Below are 25,788 nucleotides of genomic sequence, written 5' to 3' on the forward strand. Positions count from 1 at the left end.
AAAGTTTACAATTTTAACAGAGAATGTTTATGTTAGAACAGAAGCTAGATTAAAAGATCAGCTGGGGCCCAGAACACACATATTTTTCCTGCAGATCCAGCCAAATGTGAGACCAGGGACTGGACATAATTCATCAGAGCCAAGCTACACTCCGCAGGCAGGCTGTGTGGTAACTTCCTACCTTTGCAACGCTGTCTGCTTTCAATTGTAAACACAGCCAACCAGCTCATCAGAGCAGGGCTGGAGGGAAAGCCAAGGCTGGTGGCAGGCTTGGCACCTCTTCATGCCAGAAGCCACCTGTACACAACATGCTGCAGAGAAATAGCCAGAATGCCCTGGAGCCAGTTCCTTCTAGAAACCAGCGACAGTGGGGCTCAGTTACCCCATCCACCTCCAGCACGGAGGAGCTGCCTTCAGGAGGCCGCGGAAGGTGGAGGCCCTGATTGCAGAGGGTTTGGGCAGTATCTTCTTCTTGTCTGGTCCCCAGGGGCCACGCCTCTCAGGTTATTAAATACTGCATTGAATGGAATGAACTGATTCCAGCCCCAGCTCCACTGGGAAGTTCCTTAGTAATCTTGGAAAGCGACTTCTCTTAGAGCCTGTCGCACAGCTAAATCATTCCTAACTGGGCGGCATAAAACAAGTGAGCACGTATTATCTTTCACTGTGTGGGGGCTGATGGAGCCCAGTGAGGAACTTTTTGGTCCTACAAAGTTGCACAGTGGCTGGGCTCCAGTTTTCTTGAACTCTACTCCATTCATATGTCTGGTCGCTGGCCTGGGGAGTCCTAGACAGCTAGGGACTAGAAGATCTCATCTGGGGCTCCTCAGGATACTCTTCCCTAACAGTATGATCTCTCCACATGGACTCTTCAGCACGGTGGCTTCAGGGCAGCTAGACTTCTTATACCAAGGCCCAGGCTCCAAGTGGACTTGTCCCAGGAGAGTGGCAAGCAGAAGTCAAGGGCCTTTTGTGACCCAGGCTCACAGGTCACAGTTCATTGTTTTCAAGGAGGTGTGGAAAGTCATGCCTTTGTTCTAGGGGAGGGAATATAGATCTTTCGTCTTCATGGCAAGAACATCAAAGAATATACAGTTTTGCATTGAAACCTCCACAGAGCTTTCATTTCTCCTCACACTGAATGGGAATAATAATACTTCCTGGCTAGATTCTTTTTGGGGGAATGGAGGTAGAATGGGGCTAATGCAGATGAACTCATGACCAAAGTCACCTAGCTGACCTGGTGTCAAGGGGCCAAAATGCCCAAATAGAAGCCTCCACATGCCTGGGAGAAGTGGTTATTCTTCCCCCAATGCATGTGTGCTCAGTCGTGTCTGACTCTTTGTGACCCTATGGACTATAAGCCCCCAGGCTCCTCTATTCAAGGGATTTTCCAGGTAAGAATACTGGGGTGGGTTGCCACTTCCTGCTCCAGGGGATCTTCCCGACCCAGGGATTGAACCCAGGTCTCCTGAATTGCAGGCAGATTCTTTACCAACTGAGCCACCAGGAAAGCCCCCCAGCGCCTATCATTTGTTGTGTCAAAGGGGAGAATTCTCAACCAGGAGTGATTTTATCTTAGATTATAAATACTGTGGCTTCTGGGGCTTCTGTCCTGTATTCTTGGCAGGTGGCAGGATGCCCCGAAGCCTATCTCTGCAGGCTCAGCTGCAACAATGTGATGTGCATGTTCCAAAGCCAGCTCCTTTTCTTGTCCACTTTTCCAGAAAGCACTGCGCTGGGAGGCCTGACACAAACTGCTGATGTCTAGTTTCACCCACCTTCCAGCTACCTTCTCCAACTCAGTCACATAAATATCTTCCTCTTTAGGCCTATTTTCCAGGCTGGCGGTTCCCACAGTGGTGGTGTCACAACCCGCTGGGGTGTTGCAGTGGGCTGTCAGCGATGGTGCAAGTCATCTGTTACTAACAATAGGGTTCCCAAGTCTGCCAATGACTTATATTGAAAACAATATACAAATTAAAGAGAACTCAAGTTAATCCCCGTGATCTGCCACACTCAGTTGCCCTGAACATCCTTTCTTGTGAAAGCCTGTAATTGTTGGATAGCCTTTATTTGGAAGGAAGCAATTTTTAGCTCTTAAAGGAAACCACAATTCATGGTGTCTGTCTTTTAAGAATGTTCCACAACACAAGATTGCATGGACTCAAGAGTGAGGCAGGGTGGCCCCATGGGGTTACTACCCCAGCTCCCTCTAACCAGCTCTGCCCCTGGGCAAGTTACTCAGCCTCTCTGTGATTGCTACCCTTCAAGATGAGGATAATAAAAGCATGCACCCTGTAGGTTGCTGAGGGGAGGATTAAATGATGTATATAAAAGACATAGAACAGTGTCTGAAATCTGGCCAAGGCTAGTTTTATAGCAGCTACTATTATTTGTTATTGTGAGCCCTTTCCTTTTTTGAGGGTTTTCCTCAATGTCTTGTAAGTCATGTTGTTTTGGGATGTGAAGAACAAATATATCATTACTGTGTTGCACTGTGCCTGAATATAAATACATTGGACATCTCAGCCTGGATTTCTTTTGTTTTCGAGATACTTAAAATTCCATGGGCCTCTTCTTTGGCTGGCTCCAGAAATATGTCTTGGGCTTGGGTAGCTCCAGGAAAAATGAGATTTGGCACAAGGAGCTTTTCTCCAAAATACTTCATGACTCTCTTCATTGGCTCTTCACACTTGTACCTTGATTCATTTCTCCTTCCCTACATCTATCATTTTCAGGCTCTTTTGTTTCTGCCCGGTCCGGGGATGGGGCAGGGAGAAGGGGAGATTCCTGCTCAAGGTTTCCAAGCTGAAGTAGAGCCAAGGCTGGGCTGAGCAGAGGAGCAGGAGTTTAGCAGATGAATCCCTGGCTTTCCAGGTTGAATTTCCGAAGAGTTTTCCAACCAGTGCTGTGTACTACTGTTCTCTGCAGATTAAACGAACGTTTGTGAGCTGATCTAAGTATTGAAGAGGGACTCACGTGGAGACCAGTGTCGTGGACAAGAGATGCCTCTGATGCGGGAAAGCCACTTTGTTTTGATCAGAACAGCATCCTGCATTCTCTGAATGCCCGCATTTTCCCCTTTACTGCAGAGACCCTGCATAAAGATAAATTAATATATGCTATCTGTCATGCAGCTAAGGAATAAAAACAGAGATCGGTTTCCTCTTTCCCTAAAGTTTTGGATCTCAGCCTCACTGTTTGGCAGTCATCAGGGAGCTGCTAAAAGATACAGATGCTCATCCTTTCTGATTTCAGTGATCTGAGTCAGGTCTGGGCTTTGGTATCGTTTTAAAGGCTCCCAGGTAACATTAATGTTGCCAGAGCTCCAGGGTGCGACCTGGCAGGCCTATGGGTCCACACCAAGTGCCTGTGGGTATTCCCGGTACCTCCTTCCTCCCATCTCATGTTCCAGAAAAGGGTCAGGTGACACCAAAGATGCTTCTGGCAGGACTCAGAATAATATATTGTGTAATCTTTCAGCAAAGTTTTATTAATAGTACATAGCCTATTGTTACCTACTCATTTTCTGGGCAGTATTTTCAAGACTTATTTCCAAGATCCATCTTAAACTACTAAAGAAGAATTATTATGGACATTAATAGCTATTCACCCAAAATATAACCCCAAAAAGAAGGATGAAGAAAAAACTTTATGAAGATGAATCTCTATGGCTTTGTCCATTTTTTTCTATAGGCACAATTTGTTTGCTTCTCCTTCTCAAATGTACAGATTATTAAATACTAATAGTAATACTATTAGATTAGTATTACTATTAATACTAAATACTAATACTAATAGATTCTTAAATACTAATAACATAAATATTAATAGAGGGATTTGAGAAAATCTTTGTCATCAAAAAATGCAAAGTAGAAGCAAAACAATTAATTTACTGGGAAGTGTGACCTCCAAACACTCAGAATGAACTCATATAAAGTAAATAAATCTTATACTATCACCTAGGCCAGGTTTTATAAGGTGTTGTCAGAAGCCTCCTGGCTAGACACACAGGCTACCTGTGGCTTCACTCCAACTTCTCACTTTCTAGGGGCATGAGCCAGTCATCTGCATTTTAAACAAACTTCCAGGTTTCCCTGGTGGCTCAGTGGTGAAGAATCTGCCTGCCAATGCATGAGTCCTGGGTTCGATCCCTGATCCGGGAGGATCCCACATGTCACAGAGCAGCTAAGCCTACGGGTCACAACTACTGAGCCTGTGCTCTGGAGCCCTGGAGCCACAACTACTGAGCCCATGGGCCTCAACTATTGAAGCCAGAGTCCTAGAGCCTGTGCTCTGCAACAAGAGAGGCCACCACAATGAGAAGCCCATGCATCACAACTAGAGTGTAACCCCCACTTGCTGCAACTGGAGAAAAGCCTGTGCAGCACTGAAGACCCATCATAGCCCCCCAAAAAACCAGAAAACAAATTTCCTAGGTATTTTGATTGACTATACTTTTTAAAGCAGCAATGCTATCTCTAAAACAAAATTGTGCACTTAATTCCAGTAAATAAATTGGTGAAGGTGAACTCCTCCAGTGAAAGTATTGATGAGGCAGGTTTGGAGTTCAACAGGTGGCCTGTCCTGGGGGTTCAGGGCAGCTGCCCAGAGTTGCTGCATCCAGCTGCTTGGAGGGCCCCTAACATCAGCGTCGTCTCTATCTCTGTGCTTCTACTGAGCTGTCTGTTCCCTGACTTGTCGCCTTCTGCCTCTGCCTCCTCTCCATTCCAAGGATCATACTCCTTGGAACAATTCTTGTCTCACCATACTCTTTCTTCCTCAACCAACTGATTCACTCAATGGCTTCTGAAATGCATACATTGGTCCAGATAGTCACAAAAGTAAAGAAATTTAGAACATGGTAAGCTATTAGTAAGATGAACTAATTTTTTTAAACATTTCGTTTAACTTGCTTAATTGTACAAGGTTTCTTTTTAATTGAAGTGTAGTTGATATACAATATTATATTAGTGACTCTCTGCTTGTAACTAATATATGAGATCAAGTATACCTAATACATGGGGAAACAATGGAAGCAGTGAGAGACTTTATTTTCTTGGGCTCCAAATTCACTGAAGATGGTGACTGCAGCCATGAAATTAAAAGATGCTTGCTTCTTGGAAGAAAAGCTATGACAAACCTAGACAGCATATTAAAAAGCAGAGACGTTACTTTACTGACGAAGGTCCGTATAGTCAAGCTATGGTTTTTCCGGTAGTCATGTATGGATGTGAGAACTGGATCATAAAGAAGGCTGAACACCGAAGAATTGATACTTTTGAACTGTGGTGTTGGAGAAGACTCTTGAGGGTCCCTTGGACCACAAAGAGATCAAACCAGTCAACCCTAAAGGAAATCAGTCCTGAATATTCTTTGGGAGGACTGATGCTGAAGCTGAAGCTCCAATATTTTGGTCACCTGATGCCAAGAGCCAACTCATCAGAAAAGACCCTGATGTTGGGAAAGATTGAAGGCAGGAGGAGAAGGGGACAACAGAGGACAAGATGGTTGGAATAACAAGGAGACTTAGAGGTGTTGGAGGTGGGTTGCTTGAATTTTAACAGTAAAGCAGTAAAGCTTTAACTGGCAGCAGTAAAGCCAGATTGGGGGATGACAAAGAGCAGGGTGCAGCCATAAGAGTGGGGGATCACATAGAGTAGGAACGCAGGTCACCAGAGATGAGGATGTCAAGGAGTCAGAGGTTCAGTTTTAGAAAGGTGCTCCAGTCAGTTGTAGCAATGGTAGGAATTAAGAGGACTGGGGACCAGGACTAGAATAAATGGTGCTGCCTGAAGAGAACAGCAATGATGAAAGGTAAAGATGACAAGGGCCCCAGAGGAGCTTTCCAGAGGCAGAAAGGAGATCCAAGGAAACAAGGGGGTGGAGTTAATGAGGGAATGAACCTGTTATGGGAGAAAGGGCCTTTAAAAGAGCCAAGATTTAGACACTACTGAGATGAGCTGAGTGTATGAGGGATGGATTGTTGGCCCCAGGGAGCACAAGATAAGGTTGGGTCAATGAAACAGTTTAGCAGGGAGCAGATAAGTTGTGTGATATATCCAGTTGCTTATCCTGGAGAATGGGCTCAAGCACTGACCATTCAGTAACCAGATGAATCCATCCCCCACCTTATCTGCGTCTGGAGGCAGGTGAGCATGAGGCTCAGGCTATGAGTCAGCAAAGTCCTGCTGGATACAAACAAGCCTCTGCCCAAATTAGAGGCTAATGGTGGAATTCATTGGCTTCCAGTGTTTCTAAGTTTATCTGGGTGTGTTTGTGGGGCACTGGGGCAGTGGAGGGGAGGGTAGACAAGGTCAGGTATGCTCAGCATCCTTTAGCAAGTAGTCTCCTCAGTTACAGAGAGATCTGGGGGCTCTGAGACCCAGGATCCATGTGTGAGCACTCTAAGCATTTCATGCTCCAGTCTTTTTCATCTATTTATTCCTCGAATTAGTTGTTTCTTCCCTTCCTCATACTGAAAAGGATTTAAGATGTTCCTATTAGCACCTACTATGGGCCAGGCACACAAGGGTTTCAGAAACATGCTGTTCCCTCTCTGTAATGTGTTTTCCAAGCTTCCTTCTGTTTAAACAAGATCTATTGTTCCCATAATGCCTAGACAAGTTTCATCTCCTCCCTGAAAACTCCTAAATCGTGTCAGATGTGGTCTCTCCTCTTTGGAACTCTTTCAGTACTTACGCTCTGAATCATACATTCTCCTGAACAATCAAATGTGCTCCTAGCTTACCCTGCCTCTCCGTCTAAACTGCAAGCCCTTTGGGGATAAAGACTTTACGTGAATTTTTACTGTCTCTAAAATCCACTAAAACACCAAGGACATAGTAAGCCCTCAGTAACAGGAACTGCATTTTAGAGAGACATGCCCCTCTGTAATGGAGTATCTCTTGAATGATGCACTAAAACTAGGACTAATAATGAACTTTTTGAGTTTCTCAGGAACACTCTTTGGAGCATGAACAGATTAAATTACAAGGTCAGCTACCAGAAAGACAGAAGTTAAAATCTGAAAAGCAATAAAGTAGCAATTTACATTTGTTCTCACCAGAGTCTAAAGGAGTACATTATAATACAGTGACAAGTTAATGTTGGAGCTTTGTAGAAAGTTGAATGTTATACAGATGTACTCTGTTTTCCCATTTTAGGTTTCTGTAAAGTGTGCTTTGGTTACACAGGTTCCTCTCCTTGATATGAGCAACCACGGAGGGACACAGCTGTCAGAATCTACAACTTGAGCCCCAGACATTTTTGCAATAAGGAGATCAAGTGACTTACTCTAAGGAAATGAGAAGTAGATACCACGTCAAGATTCCCCTTTTGCTGTCACTCTGCGGGTAGGAGAGGGAGTGAGAGGAAAAGGGGGAAATTTGGAAGTTTTAAATAGGGCTTTAAAAATGCCAATGGAAACAAATAAGAGAATTGGTTCCCAGCAGCCTTCCTTTGGCCAAATTTTAGGTTCTGTAGTTCATTTAACAGTATTTCCCTGGTCTCTATAATATTGCTAAACTTTATTTGGGGGCATTTACTTGTCTTTATTATTTTATGCTCATTTCCTTCTTTTAATCTCTTATTTCTCCATCCCCAACATTTTTTACAAAATAACTTTTTTGATTAAAAGTTTTATTTCAAATGTTCAAAATGTAGCTTTTAGTAAGGAAAGGACTGGGCTTGTACCTTGGTGACCAGATGAGGAATTCACGTGTGGTTGTTCTGTGGGGTTTCTTTTTCTTTAAAAAAAAAAAAAAACCAACAAAAACTTATTTATTTATTCATTTGGCTGCATCAGGTGTTAGTTGCAGACGTGGGATCTAGTTTCCTCACCAGGGATTGAACCCAGGCCCCTCTTGTCACTAGACCACCAGGAAGTCCTGCTGTGTGGGGTTTCTTTCCTCAGAATTTGTCTGCTTTGATCCAGTATTTCTATAATGTCACATAAGGAAGTACTTTCCTGGTATATCTGGAACTCCTTGGGAAAAAAGGCATTAAAGGTGGTCAGTAATTGTAATACTTAATCTATATTCATTATAATCTTGAATTAATTCATAGGATCATCTGCATGCAACACTTTTTTTTTTTTAAGTGCAGCTTTTAGTTCTCTGTCTCTCTCTAGCATTCACCACTATGTGGCAGTCCTTAGCCTAAAGATATGAATATGAATAAACTGCACTGCCTGCTCTTGTGCATCTCAACAAAATGAAATCTGGCACATAACCTTCATGACTATTCCATTTTCTGCTCTACCATCCTCCCTGTGTGAAGCATCCTTTTCTCTTGGGGGAGGGGAGAGAGAAGTAAGAGGAGTTGCTTACCATTTTATACAAGCTTAAGGATCCATCAGATGGTCCTTATTTGTAAAGCACATGTGGGAAGCAGGGAACTTTAAGGGGAGGAGCAACTGCTCAGACAGCTGAGAAACTTGCAGCCCAGAGAGGGTGGAAGATCACACAGCTGTCCCTGTTCTACAGCACTCTACTCCCCTGCATCTTCACATCTATTCTGGACTGTCAGCCTCAGGCTTTGGAAGGACAGAGGACTTGCCATCCTCCATATACAGCATCCACCGCTTTGGACATTTACTGAGCAGTTACTCTGATGGAAGTAATTGTTAGATACCTTACATACACTGTCATATTTATTTCTTTTTTACAGATCTGTAAGGTAGACATATTTATTACTCTTATTTTAGGGATGAGATCGAGACTCTAAAATGTCTGGTAACTTGGCCAACGTCACAGGGCTGGTACATGTCAGAACAGAGACTGAAATACAGGCTTATCATCAGCATGTGTCTTGACTAATAGACTAGACTGCCCTTCTCTAGGATTCTCCACTTGGCAAAAGGACTCAGCACTGGTGGAACTGATCAAAACCCACTGGGTGTGTCTTAAACAACAGGTGTTCCTCTTTCAATTCAGTTTAACAAACTTTCACAGTCAGGCTCTGTGGGCCAAAGTGAAGCTGAGAAGAAAAGCTTCTTTGTCCTCTAGAAATTAAGAGACCAAGGGAGAGGAGGGCTAGAACTAAGTAACTGCCAGGTGCAGTGCAGAACACAGCATAATTAATCTTCATCTGGTTATGTTATCTCCTCATCCATTCCCTCACTCACTCATTTATTCATCCAAGAAGTGTTTTCTCTGGCAAAAACGGTACCAGTTGAATCCAGAGGGTAACACACTGGATCCACCTGACACATTATTTCAGAATCTAAGCATTCACTTCAATAATTTTTAAAAACCAGTGTCTAAAAATAGTTGTTCCCTGCTTCGATGAAAGACAAGTGAAAATTTAAACTCACAAAATATAGAATATGAGGGATTACTAATTAGCATGGCAGTTTTTTTCCCTTTACAAAATAATTGCTTTTAAAAAGGAGTAACAGTGAATGAATGCTGATATTAACTTCCTTAAATAACGAAAAGATAGCGCTAAGTCGTGTCCGACTCTTGCAATCCCACGAACTGTAGCCCGCCAGGCTCCTCTGTCCGTGGGATTCTCCAGGCAAGAATACTGGGGTGGGTTGCCATTTCCTTCTCCAGGGGATCTTCCCGACCCAGGAATTGAACCCAGGTCTCCCGCATTGCAGGCAGATACTTTACCGACTGAGCTAAATAGGACAATAAATAACAAAATCACTGGACAAAAAAAACTTAAGGGCAAGGATACATAGCCACGTGAAGCACCTGGAATTACAACGGAGATAACAATGTGGCTTGATTTACAAAATTGGGAATTAAGGACAACTTTTTGGAACAAGTCCACCGGACACTGCAAGGAAAGGAACTTATCCACACGGCTGTAGGGTTTTGTGCAAAGAATGCAAAGGCGGGGTGGCAGGAGAAGGATGACTGGGATCTGCCTAATTTTCCCAGTCTTCCTAGGCTCCCTTCCAGTCATGCCTGCCGCTTGCTAAGGGAAAGAAAAATGGGTTTTCAACTACAGTTTTGTGTTTTAACAGCAAGTAAACAGCAAGTAAAGTTTTGAACTGTGGTGTTGGAAAAGACTGTTGAGAGTCCCTTGGACTGCAAGGAGATCCAACCAGTCCATCCTAAAGGAGATCAGTCCTGGGTGTTCATTGGAAGGACTGATGCTGAAGCTGAAACTCCAATACTTTGGCCACCTCATGTGAAGAGTTGACTCACTGGAAAAGACCCTGATGCTGGGAGGGATTGGGGGCAGGAGGAGAAGGGGATGACAGAGGATGAGATGGCTGGATGGCATCACCGACTCGATGGACATGTGTTTGAATAAACTCCGGGAGTTGGTGATGGACAGGGAGGCCTGGCGTGCTGCGATTCATGGGGTTGCAGAGTCGGACACGACTGAGCGACTGGACTGAAAGTTTTTCTGCTTTCTTTCAAGCCACAAGGTGACAGCATTTGAAACTAACAGAACACACTTGTTGATAATTTTTTCTTCTCCGTCCATTAAATTTTGTCACCTCCTACCTCGGTTCTTCAGTTTTAATGTCAGGCACACACTTGGGTCTCGATCCTTATCAGCTCCCCTGGAGATACTCTGATGCCATTTTAAATCAGGCTGCCCTGCTTCTCGCATCAGTTACCGCGGGAGCTGCTTTCGGTAGCATTTTAAACTGAGAGGCCATACGTCGTGGAGTAACGTGATCCAGTGGCTCTACTTTGTTCCGTTCTTCTTCCAGCGGCTGGGCCACCGAGGCGCCAGAGCGCTCGCACAGCGCCCCCGCGTGGTCATTCCCGAGCGCCTGCCCGCCCCCGTCTCCCCACTCCGGTCCAGCCGCTCCCGCTACGAGCTGCTAGTGCCACGCGGGCTTCCCCGGGCTCCACTTTCAGCCTTAATCGGGTCCGAAACTTCCACCAGCGGCCCCCTCCCCCAGAGGGCCCTTTCTTCTTCCCGACCGCTCCCAATGGGAGGGACAGCTGCTCCCCGAGGGCGGTTCGTGCCCTAGCCTGACCTAGCCCCACGCGGGTCCGAAGCAGGGCATGGGTCGCTGGGCGGCCCCTGGTCGGCCCCTGCCCCCGCCGGAAGTCCGCGCGTGCGCGTTGGCCGGCCGGGAACGCGCGTCCGGAGCGGAGGGGCGGTGGGAGCGGGGCCGCGGCCGCTCACAGTGTCCCCGCCCCCGCCCCCCGGCGTTCCGCGGTCGCCGTGACAACCGGAGCGGCGGCAACGGCGGCAGGCGCTCGAGTCCGGCGCCGCCTCCCGGCCGCACCGCCAGCAGGCAGCCGCCGCCCGGCCTTGCAGCTCTCCCCGCCTCCCCGCTCGCGGGGAGGGACCGGCCCGCCCTCCGCACGCCCGCCCGCCTGCCGGAGAGTGAGCGGCGCCGGGGCCGCCCCGCCAGCCCGGCGTTTCCCGGCCGCCGTCCGGGCGCGCGCAGCGAGCGGGCGCGACTATGCCAAGATGGTCTTGCAGGCGCGGAACAAGCACCGGGAGGCGGCCCCTAAGCCGCCCCAGCCGCCCCGCGCCTCGCAGTCACCGCTGAGGGGGTCGCCAGATGTCGGCGCCGGGGAGCCCGGGCCCGAGCGCGCGCCCCCGTCCCCTCGGCGCAAGGGCGCCGCGGGCAGGAAGGGGCCCAGAGCCGAGTCCGCCGCGCCACCCGCCGGGGGCGGCCTCGGGGGGCGCTTGGCGGCCGGGCTGCGCGGGGCGCTGGGCCTGCGGCGCTCGGGGCGCGGCCGAACCTGGACCACGCTCCTGCTAGGTGAGCAGCCCAGCGCGCGGGCGCCGCCGGGACGCGGAACTTTGAGGCGCGGGCCCCCTCTACCCTTTCTCTCCTCTCTCCTCCGGCTTCCGCGCCGCCGAGCTCCGCCGGTCGGTCTCCGCCAGTTTGCAACCCTCTTCGACTTTTCCTGGGACGTTCTTATCTCTTCTTTCACTCCCCCTCCCTCAGGCTCAGCCTTCCTCACTCCCTTCTTACTTGCTCTGCTTTAAAAAAAAAAATGGCCCCGAGATCAACAGCTGCCCGGCCTGGCTGCGAACTGGCAGGTCTGCGCTAACCAGACTCAGGCGCTGTTGATTGGCGCGGACCGGCCGCCTTCCCGTTATCTCGGCCCCTGTCCGGGAGGATGGTTTGCTTTGGGTTGGAAGCGATTCTGCTGAGCTCAAAGCAAAAGCTCGTCCGCTGTTCTATAAAGTTGCTAAACTTATCATTAAATTTTAGCGTGCCTTTTTCGTCTTGACTGCAAGCACAGCCGACGGCACTTTGTTTGTGATTCCCCTTCGCAAATACTTTTCAGGTCGCGTTGTGTTTGGGGCGCCCAAGCTGGGACCCTTCTGACCTAGCAATGATCGGTATGGAGGGCTCTCCTCCTCATCCACTACATTGACCGAACGGATAATGTGAAATGATGTGTTGAAAAAAATAAAGTTGAAACATTCGCGTGTTGTGGAACGACTTTAGGTTTCCTTTGTTTCCTGATTGACATTCTGATAAGGCAAGTTACAGCAGTTTGAATGATAGGCCTGATTTTTCTAAGTCAGCTAGTAAAAAGCTGTAACACTGCCTTTCTTATATAATGTCATTAATGGACTTTGGCTACTGAATTATTTAACTCTTTGTCCTTTCTAATTCCCTTAGTGACATCAGAGAATTTGGAGTTCAGTATAGATCAGGGAGTAAAATATAACATATCAGCCTCCCTTGAGATCAAAAGCATCACTAGAAGCTACTAAATTATAAAAAGCCTCAGACATCACACACACATATTTTAATGGGTGCAGATAGGTTGATATTACTATTGGGGTACTTTTTTTTCTATGATAGATTCAAGCTTAGAAAAATTCAGTATTTTCAGTATGTTTCTTTTTTCAGTAGTGAGCATGAAAAATCTTGTCAGCGTGCAGGTTAGATAAATTCACCTTGGGGAGGCAGCATGGTACAGTGGATGAGACAGAGGCTCCTGATCCAGCTCAAGGTGTTTAAGTTCGTTAAGTTTGAAGTTATTTCCTTTGTGAGTGTTGCCTTCTCTGTGACATGGGTTTATCACCTGCCCTCCTTACTCCAGGGCATGTCCTGAGGAGCAGAACTCAAAGGAGCTGGGGTACAGCATGTCTAGACACATTGTATCAACGCATTTAACAAGTTTTAGTTGCTATTATAAAAGCGCATGCATGATACTGATTTGATATCTGGTGACAGGATGAAGGGGGCTTCACTGGTAGCTCAGTGGTAAAGAATCTGCCTGCAATGCAGGAGCCACTGGAGACCTGGGATTCAATCTCTGGGTCTGGAAGATCTCCTGGAGGAGGAAATGGCAGCCCACTCCAGTATTCTTGCCTGAAGAATCCCATGGACAAAGAAGCCTGGTGGGCCACAGTCCATAGGGTCCCAAAGAGTTGGTCAGGACTGAAGCAACTTAGCACACATGCACAACAGGATGAAATTGCATCCCCTCCACTAGCTGCTGTAAACATTGACCACTTCGTAGCAAAATATGGAATGGTATCATTCCTTCAGGGAGGTTGTGGTAACAAACCATAGAAAATCTGTTGCCATTTTTGTGCATATTTTCTTTGCTCCTAATTGCATTTCCTTTGAATCTTATATTGGATGGCTTATATTTGGATCTAGTAATGCTCAGACCTAAGTACAGTTTTATATTACTATAGCAATGTGGCACTTCGGGTATTAGAAGGAGGTACAGTGAAGGTCCCATAGTTTTGGATGTACTTTGGGCACTGGCCATCAGATTGATGGAGGTTGGATGACCAGACCAAGGTCTAGAGACTTTCTGTCCTTGGTAGCTGTTTACGTGAGGCCATAGGGCAGCTTGAAAGATGGTTCTGGAGAATAGTCAGACCTGGGATGCTTAGTTCTTTCTCTGGATCTGTTCTTTCAGATCCTATAAAAAGGAGCAGGGTTTGGGCATTTTTGAAAGCTGTCTCATTTCACTCTTCTTTCCCCCCCACAAATCAGTGAGAGTTGAGCTGACATGATGTGGTTTTTTTAGTACAGTATTTTGCTATGACAAAAATTGCTTCATTTATGTTTTGAAAGAAATTTTAACCATTTGGGGCTCCCTGATAGAAGCACACCCTTTAAAGAGAGACTGACTTGGGGTTCCCAGAAGTGGGAAACTCACTTCTTGTCAAACTGGCCCTTTCCACTGTTCAGCAGTCTAAGCTCTGTTAAAATTCATTTTATTAAACATGTCTTTCTTTTAGGCACTGTTTACTATTTAATGTTACAGTCATAAAGAAGGTTTTTGAAGTGTTTATTTTTAGAAGTTTTAACCCAGTAGCTCCCTTTATCAGCCAGGGGAGGCAGTGGTGTAGTAGGAAAAACCATGACTGTCTCTCCAGCTTTTTTGACCACAACCTTCAGTAAGCAACACAATTTCCACTAAACCTGCTCACACTTGTGAAAATCCAACCCTGTACATTTATGCGTCTGCTGTCAAACTATTTGTGTATGTCAGTGTCCTGGCAGGAAGCAGATTTAATAAGTGGCCTGTTTTCAGAAGTATGAGCAGGTTTAAGGAACCCGCAAAGGACACTGAAGCATCCAGGGATTGTCACCAGTGGGAAGATGCCACCACTTCTGGACCTGAAGTGGAAAGGGAGCTCCCTCCGGAGCTGAACCCAGGGAAAGCTGTGCAGTGGGGGCAGGATCACCCACGAGGAGGGATCCTAGACACTCTGCCCACCCTCTGGTCTCCCACTGGTGCCTCTCACCGGCTGACCAACTTTGGCAAGGGGCCCAGCTGAATCATTGTATAGAGTCAGCCTCCTGGGGCTGGGAACAAGGCAGAGAAGGGAGGAGAATGAATTTGAAAAGGTAAGTGGAGACTAAGGATCAGTATGTACACAATATTTAAAGTTAAAAGGTCATGTACTCTACTCACCCTGTAATATACAGTACACCCTTATTTTCTGTTCTGTCCTTTTTCAAAAATGCTGTTTGTAAACAGCCTTAGAAGAACTGTTTGCTGATTCTGTACCTGTTTCGAACTTGTTGGTGCCTGGGCTAAGCATGTAGCTTCTCTGAGTCTCAGTTTGTACAGATATTAAAATGGGAGGTCTGGACTGGACTAGACTAGTTCTCAATCTTGGCTGTATGCTGGTGTCACCTGGAAACTAAAAAAAAATCCTGATAGCTAAGCCACAGGTCAGACAAACCAGAATGGGGTGGGATGACATGGAAGGAAGCATCAGTAGCTTTAAAATCATGTTCTGCTTCCCTTTAGGAACAGTCTGTCCCTCATCACAGGCTTCCCTGGACCACAAGGAGTCGGGCATGACTGAGCATCTAAGTATCTATGTCCCTCATCACAGAGCTGACATTCCTACTTGGCAGCAGTCCCCTGGAACTAGTGTAACTGCCCTGCCCCTCTTTTAAATGTGGACACAGACAACAAAGTTTACTAAGGTTTCTTCTAATTTCTATTGTTTTCCCAACATGGACTGTGGGTTGCCATTTATCATCTGATATGTCTGTTGTATTAACTGGAGATTCATGGAGATGGTGAAGACTAGGGATGTGGTGAGAGGACAGATTTAAGGGAGAAGGTCAAGATTTCATTCTGTCTTGGGACATGTTACCTTTGAGACATTTGTGAGAAGTCCAAGTACAAATGTAAAGTAGATGAGGGACATAAAAGGGCTGAGTGGGAACCTAAATAGGGAGTCTTCAGCAAATGGGTGATACTAAAATTCTTGGGAATTCATGATAGCATTTCTGCATTTGTGAGGTTCACTGTGTACTAGGCATAGTTCCAGATACTTTAGATTAACTGACTTATCTCAAACTCATTTAACTAATAACTCAGTCTTTACTGTGACATTGATCATCATACCCATTTTACCAAATGGGGGATGTGAGGCACACAGATGTTAAATAACTTGCCCAAGGTCACCCCTAGAATGTGGAAAGGTCAGGACTTGAACCCAAGCAATATGGCTCCGGAGTTCATGCTCTTAAACACTACTTATAAACATTATAGTTAATCCCATAAAAAGCAGTCCTGTTTCATAGGGAAGATCAGTTCTCCATGGATGATCTTTCATTATTCATAAATCATTGAGCAGGAACAAGTTTAAAAACTGGAAGAATTAATTTTTAGAGTACATAAATCTACAACTATTGTAACTTTTATTTTTGCTTTAATACTAATTTTCTTAGCATTATTACTATCTCCCGCCACACAGCCGCCGCGCCCCCCCCCCCCCCCCCCCCCCCCCCCCCCCCCCCCCCCCCCCCCCCCCCCCCCCCCCCCCCCCGCCGCAAGTGCATTTAAGAGGTCATATATCTTCATGTTTGCCTGGCATATTTCATCATATTTGACTTCCTTTCCAAAGTAACAAATTATCAAGTGTGTTTTTCAGTACTTTCACTGCATGTAATTGATTCTTGGATGGCATTTTATAATTTTAATCATAGCAGCAAATGTTAACCTAGTAGCATAGTCACCAAAATCAGTCACAGAAATTCTGAGTGATTCATTGTAGTGACCAAGGATTTATCTTCTAGTTTACAGTTCAGTTCAGTTCAGTCGCTCAGTCGTGTCCGACTCTTTGCGACCCCATGAATTGCAGCACGCCAGGCCTCCCTGTCCGTCACCAACTCCCAGAGTTTACTTAAACTCATGTCCATATAGTTGGTAATGCCATCCAGCCATCTCATCCTCTGTCGTCCCCTTCTCCTCCTGCCCCCAACCCTTCCCAGCATCAGGACCTTTTCAAATGAGTCAACTCTTCGCATGAGGTGGCCAAAGTACTGGAGTTTCAGCTTCAGCATCAGTCCTTCCAATGAACAGTAGCACCAACTATATCTTAAAATGCAGTTTATAAATCACTTGGCCAATAACTTGAAAACTTGCCATCTTGACAGATTTTTAATTTGAGAATATTGTTTTAATTGAGAAGGATGAGGATTTATTCTTATTTTCACACCAGCTCAGATTTGCCTAAGAAGCCACTGCTCTGCGTCGTGTTTTCCTGTTACTTCCTAACAGTAACCACTGCTTTTTGCCCTGCAGGCTTTCAGTGCTGCAAATGTCACAGCTCAGACTCTTTTCCCCATGTTTTGATACTAATCATAAAGTACTTAACATAACTAGCAGAGTGCTACTGTTTTCTAGTATGTTTAAAAGTTTTTTTTTAAATAAGACCGTTTTGCCAAAATTTTACTTTCATATTAGGTTCAAAGCTTTCGTTAACGAAAGAAACCACTTGTTACTCACAAACAGTTTCAATTTTTTTTTCTAGATTATTTGACTTAATTTAAATGTATAATCATTAAAAGAAAAATAGAAACAATAGAAAGAAGTAACATCGTATACCTCACCAAATTTGGCCAACCTACACCCAGACTGGAACAGTGCTGGGCAGTCCCAAATGACAGCAATCTGGAGTCCCAATTGGGAAAAGGTCCCAGGCAGTGTCCTCTCCACAAGTGAGACTTCAGATTGCAGCTTTGGGAGCTCCTGCTTATAATCTCAGGCTGCAAACTGATTTCGTGCAAAATTGCAGCTCTGGTTTAACTTTTACAATGCTGTTTGTTTCACCTTGTGAGACATAGGATTTCATTAGACACTGAGGGGTTGGCCAGACCTCCAGGGGCTCAAGAGTTCCAAGACCTACTCCCTTTCTTATCTAAAGTGCTTCCTGACTCACTGTGCTTGCAGGCAGGCATGGAATCCGGGCAGTATCCAGGGAGCTCAGAAGCGGGTCAGAGGCCTGGCAAGGCCTGAGCAAGACTTCCTCCATTTTAATGTCCCTAACAAAAGACCTGATTTCTTATTTCTCTCATCTTTGATCTCCTTGGAAGTTTCATGAAAATCTAAAACTTAAAAGTTAACTCCTGGAATTTTATATGTGAGGAAACTAAAGTTAGACAGGTAAATGGCCTGACATCTCTTGTGAATTCACTGAGTGAAGCCTGAGATTAAAGTTAAGGTATCTTGGCTTCTTGGGGCTTCCCGGGTGTCTCAGTGGTAAAGAATCTGCCTGCCAGACAGGAGACTCAGGTTCCCTGGGTCAGGAAGATCTGGACATGGAAATGGCAATCCATACCTGTATTCTTGCCTGGGAAATCCCATGGACAGAGTCACCTTCTGGTGAGGTCGCAAAGAGTCAGACATGACTTAGCAACTAAACAACAATGATCTTGACTTGTTTGGTACATCTGTTGAATTGTAGGTTTCAGATCTACAATCTAAGGCTGCTGTCAAAGATACTGTAATGGGAAGATGATCTCATATATTCCAAGACCTAATAACTTTTTTAGCAAGAGTTCTACTTTGGTGGCTTATGTTCATTTAGGGAATTGCTCTGTTTGCTAAATCCTTATGGTCAACCTGTCAGCCTCCATTTTGTGTTTGCATAACTATTTTTTTTGGAAACTACTAAATTTTGAATTGTTTTTGATTGGTTGGGATTGTCATTAAAAAAAGCAGAGCAAAATATTAAAAATCAGTGTCATAGTTTTCTTAATCATTTAACAGATAAGCAAAATGTGCTACCCAAGGGCAGTTTGAAATTTGGAGAGAATACAAAGCGGTGAGAATCCATAGCTGTAACCTTAAAACTTAAATGGCTTATTGATTAATGAACTTGTTAAAATCTCTTGCTTCATATGATGGGCCTGGGGGTGTACGGTGTATATATGGATCTTTTTTTTTTTTTTTTTCTCTAGGGAAGAGATGCAGCTTCTACATTTTTTCCCGTTAGATTTACTAAAGCTTTACAGTTTCACTATGATTGCTCAGAAGCATTTAGTGAGCCTACCATATTATTTCAGGTGTATATTTTATCGCTACTTGTTCTTTAAAAACTGAAATGCATTTTTTTCAGTCAAGAGAAAGTTACTTTATTAAAATTGCTAATGTAAGTTACTGTTTGATTTTTAAAATATTTTTGTCCATGTTATGTGAGGATATGATTTTAAAAGGAAGTTAGAATTTATTGCTTTAAAAACACATGTATTGGGTAGTTGTTGTATTAAGTATTACCTACTTTAATATATGTATATACATAATATTTTTAATATTTGGCATCTTCCCTGGTGGCTCAGACAGTAAAGATTCTGCCTGCAATGCAGGAGACCCAGGTTCAGTCACTGGGTTGGGAAGATCCCCCAGAGAAGGGAATGGTTATCCACTCCAGTATTCTTGCCTGGAGAATTCCATGGACAGAGGAGCCTGGTGGGCTATAGTCCATGGGGTCACAAAGAGTCAAACATGATCAAGCGACCAACACACTTTAATATATGTGTATACATAAATATTTTTAAAGTGTGAAAATTTACATTGTATAATTCTCTGTTTAGAAGTCTAATTTTTATACTGTTTGGGGGTGGTGGTATTTACTTTCCATGTTCTGTTTTCATTCACTTCTAAGTAAACCTTTGTCCTTGATTTTTAAATTATTCCTCAGGAGTTTTCTCCTTTATGCCAGTACATCCTTTTGGTTAAATGTGCTTATTAGCATTTTTTCTGTTTGAGCTTCCATGAAACCCAGGCTCTCCTGGAAGCCTTGATTTATCCCAGTCGTGTGACCTAGGGCCTCATGGGAAAATAAGAGCCATTTTTTGCCTCAAAAGGAGTTCTGGATCTTTTTGCTTAATCTTTGAAAGTGCTCAGTGAACTACAACTGATAAATAGTTGTTAGGTTTATTTATGATAATTGAGATTTCTTAATTTTTCCCTGTTGTAAGATACTATTTTGCTCAGTGTCAAATATGTGGAGCAGATTCAAGTTAACTATGGTCAACCTTACAAGTATAATTACATAGACCACTGTGAATTCTTGATCTTATCTAGGAGCTATATAGTTTTCTTGCAGTCATGACTGAATTTTAAAATAATCCTGCCTCTCACTTTGAGAGGCAATGTCTTATTAATCAATTGAGTGCATTTTTTGCCTACTGAACCAAGAAAACAAATTAAAAGGGTCAGACCTGCCAAGGCTTTTAGTTTGGGGAGCAGAAAGATCCAAAAGAAAAACAAAATAATCATGGAGGTCCTTTGGAGAATATGAAGTCCTTATTAGTGTTAGTAGCTGTAGCTGTTTAGTCACTAAGTTGTGTCTGACTCTTCGCGACCCCATGGACTCTAGCCCATCAGGCTCCTCTGTCCATGGGACTTCCCAGGCAAGAATATTGGAGTGGGTTGGCATTTCCTTGTTCAGTGGATTTTCCCAACCTAGGATTGAACCTGTGTCTCCTGCATTGGAAGGCCGGCTCTTTACCATTTTGCCACCAGGGATGCCCCCAGTTGTAGCTATGCAGAGTTATTAAATGCTAGGAGTAGAGATAACCAAGTAAAAACCTTCATTTCACATTTGATGAAAGTGAGACTGAGGCTAAATAAGTCATATGAAATCCAAGGAATATTTCTTCTTAAGAATGTAAAAAATAATTTGATTCTTAATTTTAATTCTTTCCCTTTCTTAATTATAATTCTCAGCTGTCAGGATTTTGACAATTTTTCCTTCAGAATACCTTTTGAATTCATGTTTCCCTTTTCATAGTAAAAACTGTTAAAAATGTAGCTTTCCAAGCCCCAAGTGAGATCTATTGCATCAGGATCCCTGAGAGTGGGGGCTCAGGAATGCAGGCTTAACATGCCCACCGCCACCAGTGTTTTCATCCGTGGTTGCGTGTGAGAATCATCCCCAGTCCCGGACCTAGCAGTGTCCAGAGCTCCGAGATGATTCCAGCGTGCTCTGTGTTGAGGCATTGCCCTTAGAAGTGTTTATAACTCAGCTCAGGGGCCTGGGGATCTGGAATGGGACCTGAGAGTCTGAATTCCTGATAAGCTCCCAGGTGACCTAATTATTGCTAGAAAACATGTGGAGTACAAAGCAGCCAATTCTTACATTTTGTGAACAAGTATGAATATTTTGCTCCAGCCATTTCTGTACCAGTGATAATTAACCTTGATTGTATATTAGAATCATTCAAGTATTGAAATAAAAAATCTGGAGTTTCAGATTTAGGAGCCCTGGATTAATACCCAGACATCTCTAGTTTTATTTAGCAACACTGATGATTCCAATGCAATCCCAGGGTTTAGATCACTTTTGCTCTATGTTGCTGCTTTATGATGTTCTTTCTGAATCTTGCTCTGTTTCTTTACTGACTGAAAGTGCTTCTGAACCTTTTTTTGTATGTCGTGGTGCACATAAAAAATGATAATGTTTGTGTGGCGTGAGTGTGAGAGTAAATGACCTCTTAAAAATGTAGAGATTTCTGGCCCAGGGGGGCACTCTGCTGGCTCCCGTTCTTGGTACCATTGGTTGAGCAGCTATGACAATGCCTGCCCCCCACCCCCCTCACCCCGTCACCCCTGGTGTTCATAGAGCTCTGAGAGCCAGGCACCCTGTATATATAGCGAGTGAGCCTTCAGCTGATACCTCATTATTGTCAATATCATGAGTATTCTGTATCATCAATATTAGTGATGGGATTCTTCTGCTGTGTTGGATCAGAGTCCACATCCAGCTTTATTGTAGCGGTCTTTTGGCTACTCAACATAAATCCTCACCTCAGTTGTAATCATGTTCTGAAATCCAGCCTCTCCCCCCACTTCTGCCCACCCAATCCCACTTTAATAAACCTTGCCCTGAGTGGCCATTATTGATCTGCCTTCTCAGATTTCTTACAGTTCATAGACTTTGTGCTATTTGCTTGGATGCGGGTGTTCGCTCATTATTTTATGTACCTAAATCTTATCTCTCAAAGATTTTATCTTTAAAGCCGCAGATGTTAGCTTATATTTCTTTAATGTTCTCAGTTTCTAGGAAAATGTGTTGTGCACCTAAGTGGTATTTAGATACTTGTTGACTTTAAAGCATTTTATGACATACAAAATAGGTGCTAGAAAGAAGGAAGGAGCTGAGCCTGAGGTATACATGACTGTTTTCTCTTTCCCAGACTGGGTTCTAAAGAATGTCTTTTTCACTTATTAGTTTACTACATGGAAACTGGGCTTTGATTTATTCTAGGTACTATAGATTAGAAGCATAATTTCTTTCAGTATATTAATTTTGTTATGTGTATTTTACCTTCACATAATGAGAACCCTTTGAGCAGTTAGGAATGCTTAGATTCTGTCCTTAGGTGTTTAGGTGTTTTACTTGAGTGTATTCTCTAATTTCTCTTATATGGTGGTAGTCTTTTAACAGCTCAAGCCATTGAGGTGCCAGGCGTGATGCTAGAAGATGTAGATATTAAGATGGATTAACCATTTTACCTTCACATAATGGGAAACTTTTGAGCAGTTAGGAATGCTTAGATATTATCCTTAGCTGTTCAGATTCTTTACTTGAGTACATTCTCTAATTTCTCTTGCCTGGTGATAGTCTTTTAACAGTTCAACCCATTGAGGTGCCAGGCATGATGCTAGAAGTTGTGGATATTAAGATGAATTAACCATAAGCTCAGTCTCAAGTACTCTAGCATACAGAACTGTGATAAAGTAACTTTGGAGGAAAGTTTTTACTTTCGCTTTAGGTTTGAAGGATTCATTAACAAAAGAAAGTGTGCCTTACAAACACATAAACAATTTCAACTTTTTATAGATTATTTGACTTAATTTAAACATACAGTCATTAAAAGAAAAAAAATAGAAACAATAGAAGTAACAGCATTGTTGTTCAGTCACTGTTGTGCCTGACTCTTTGAGACCCCATGAAATGCAGCACACCGGACTTCCCTGTCCTTCACTATCATATATGTGAAACATACATGTGTAACAGCATATACATCACCAACATCCAGACTTGAACAGTGCTGGCGAGTCCTGAATGACAGCAATCTGGAGTCCCAGTTGGGAAAAGGTCCCAGGCAGTGGCCAGACCATTGGTGAGACTTCAAATTGCAGCTTTGAGGGATCCCACTTATAATTCCAATACACAAACTGGTGCCATCATCAGTTAGCATGCAAAAAAGCAGCTCTGGTTTTACCGTCTTTTACAGTGTTGCTTGTTTCATCTTGTGAGTCACAAGACATCTTAGACCCTGGAAGCAGGGAAGAGGGGGTTGGCCAGACCCTCAGGGGCTCAAGAAAATTCTAAGACCTAACTCCCTTTCTTCCCTAAAGTGCTTCCAGACTTGCTGTGCTTGCAGGCAGGCATGGATTCTGGGCAGTGTCCAGGGAGGTCAGAAGCAGATCAGAGTCCTGCTCTCCTACTTCTGAAGCCTGAACAAGACTTCCTCCATTTTAACTTCCCTAACAAGGTATAATGAACTTTCCTGGTGCCTCAGCGGTAAGGAATCTGCCTGCCAATGCAGGTGACACAGGTTCAATCCCTGAGTCGGGAAGATCCTCTGGAGGAGAAAATGGCAACCCACTCCAGTATTCTTGCCTGGGAAATCCCATGGACAGAGGAGCCTGGTGGGCAATCTGTGGGGTCGCAAAGAGTCAAACACAACTTAGCGACTAAACAACAACAACAATACAACAAGCAAGGTTTAATAGGTATGTTGGCAGGACAGGCTTCTCAAAATACCACTTTTGAATTCCTTTAACTTTGAAGGAGGAATTAAGAGTTTTCAGGCATATAGCATAATTAAAGTGAAAGTCACTCAGTCATGTCTGACTCTTTGCGACCCCATGGACAGTAGTCCGTAGAATTCTCCAGGCCAGAATACTGGAGTGGGTAGCCTTTCCCTTCTCCAGGGGATCTTACCAACCCAGGGATCGAACTGGGGTCTCTTGCATTGCAGGCGGATTCTTCACCAACTGATCTATCAGGGAAGCTATCAGGAAGCATCATTAAAATGCTAGGTATTTCGGAGGATCGTTGCCCTATGCAGCCTGTGTGAAGGGTGTGTGGTGGGATTAACCAGAAAAAGGCCAGAATGTGGGCTCCATGGTGTGAGCCATGGGAAAGTCAATGGGACTTCAGACATGGGGAGGAGATGCTTAAATCTGTACGTTTAGAAATTGACTTCTTTCTCCAGGAAAGTCTTGGTGTGAAACTGGTAGACTACTTCCTAGTGACTTCAGCTTCTGAAAAGAAACTTGTAAACTCTGATGGTCCCTTGAAAACAACTGTTAGTAATATTAGGAAGAGGTTGAATATGGAACTTGTCAAGATTGATTTGAAAATCTCATCCAGTGGATTTAAGAAGAGTCCTTAACTTCTTTTTATGTCATTTTGTCACTTGGGCATTAGGGAGGCCAAAACTGCAGAATGCTTTAAGTACAGATTAACCTCAATTTAGGAATAAGTTGTATTTCTAAATTTTGCAAGTCATTTTGGACTTAGAGTGTATTTCTCCGTATAAATATTGTTACAAGATGAAGTCATCAAATGCATGCAGATCGAAAGGGAGGCAGCTCTGTCACTGTGGAGAGAAACTGAGGCTTGAGAGGGAGGCTGGGTCCAAGTTCTTGCTTGGGGGAAATACCCTCTCAGAGGCCCAGTTTTTCATCTGTAAAATGAGAATAAATACAAGATTGTTGTGAGACTCAAATTGAGAGAGCTTGTGAAGGAATTCTGAGAATTGAGGCAAGTCCTAGTTATGAGGTCCACGTGTGAGGGATTCGGTGCAGGGTAGGTGGGCATCCGTAGTCGTGGCTGGAGCTCTGTGGCTGGCAGGTTATCACAGAGGGGTGAAGGGGGCCACGGCACCTGGCTTCATGGCTTCACAGTTCCCGCTTTCTGCCTTAGAAGGAGGAAGAGAAAGGACGGTGGGTGTCCAACTTTAGTGTGCAGAAGACTTGGCTGAGGAACCTTAGGAAAGCAGGTCGCGGAGCTCCACTTCCCTGGAATCCTAACTGGGTGGGTGGGCGGGAGGGTCTGTGGAAGAGACCAGGACTTCTGAGTCACCTGCTAGGGCAAGGCGACCTGGAGGAAGGGAGAGACTGCGAGAGTTGGGGAGAGAGATGCGGGGGATCTGCTGGTTGGAGAGGGGATGGGATTTAGGAGCCCTTGAGGACTGAGCAGAACAGCGTGGAATAACCTCCTGTTCTGTTTCTTTCGCCGTTCCTTCTGCCCTCCTTAGGGCAGTGAAATGATGCAGGCTATGCATGCAGTGGGGAGCAACACGAGGCACCTCCTCTGCACTTTCTGAGCTGTGGCTGGACACAGGCGTGTCAGTGGGAGCAGAGCCGGGCGGGCCTCTGGAACTCTACTGTGCTGGGGTTCAGAGCACCCCTAACCACCTGGAGGCTTAGGCAGCAGGCTGCACCTAGGCAAAGGGTCCGATTTACACTGATCACAAGGACTCTATTTTTGAAAACAAAGCAATTACATGCACACTGTGTGTGTGTGTGTGTGTGTGTGTGTGTGTGTGTAGCTAGCTATCAAGGTATATTCAACTTTGGTTTATTATGTGGACATGATTTAGGATTATTTAATTTTCCCCCTTATATGCATTAATTCAGCATTTGAGTCGGCCTTTGTTTTCAGCTTCTTGCTAAGTACTACTATGGTAGAATTCAGTAAAACATTGTTTCTCCCCTCAGGGAATTACATTCTATTTTGTTTAAACAGGATTCTAATAACTGAAGAAGAATAATTTTCAATGAAGAAGCAGCTCAAATCTTGTAAGGCTGAAAATTGATGTAACGTGACATATAATCTGGTACGAAATTTCTTTAATCAGAAAATGGAAGGAGTGGCCAGTTTAGTTTCAGAGTGTTGGTAATTTGTGTGCTTCCAGCAAAACTTAAGAGCCTTACAGAATTCTCAGCCAAAGGATTGCAGTCTTTTGAGTTAGATTACAAAGCAAACCTTCACTCTTTGAACACCATTTTTCTTATAGAATAGTTTTGGATTTTTGAAAATTTTTTTTTATGTTCTGATTTTTAGAATGACAAAAATAATATATGTGTTAAACTGGAA

The 25,788-nt window shown here is 44.2% G+C and overlaps 1 protein-coding gene across 1 annotated transcript in view; it reads left to right on the plus strand.

Annotated features, from left to right (window-relative positions):
- Positions 1–11,156: 11,156 nt before the first annotated feature.
- DPY19L1 (dpy-19 like C-mannosyltransferase 1) overlaps positions 11,157–25,788 on the plus strand; it is a 93,282-nt gene continuing 78,650 nt past the window's right edge. Inside the window, exon 1 of the mRNA XM_043463224.1 lies at positions 11,157–11,695. Within this exon, the coding sequence (XP_043319159.1) occupies positions 11,398–11,695 (298 nt within the window). The 5' untranslated portion in view covers positions 11,157–11,397. The remainder of the gene's footprint in view (positions 11,696–25,788) is intronic.

This window comes from Cervus canadensis, chromosome 3 (genome assembly GCF_019320065.1).
Source record: "Cervus canadensis isolate Bull #8, Minnesota chromosome 3, ASM1932006v1, whole genome shotgun sequence".
NCBI classification, from domain to species: Eukaryota; Metazoa; Chordata; class Mammalia; order Artiodactyla; family Cervidae; genus Cervus; species Cervus canadensis.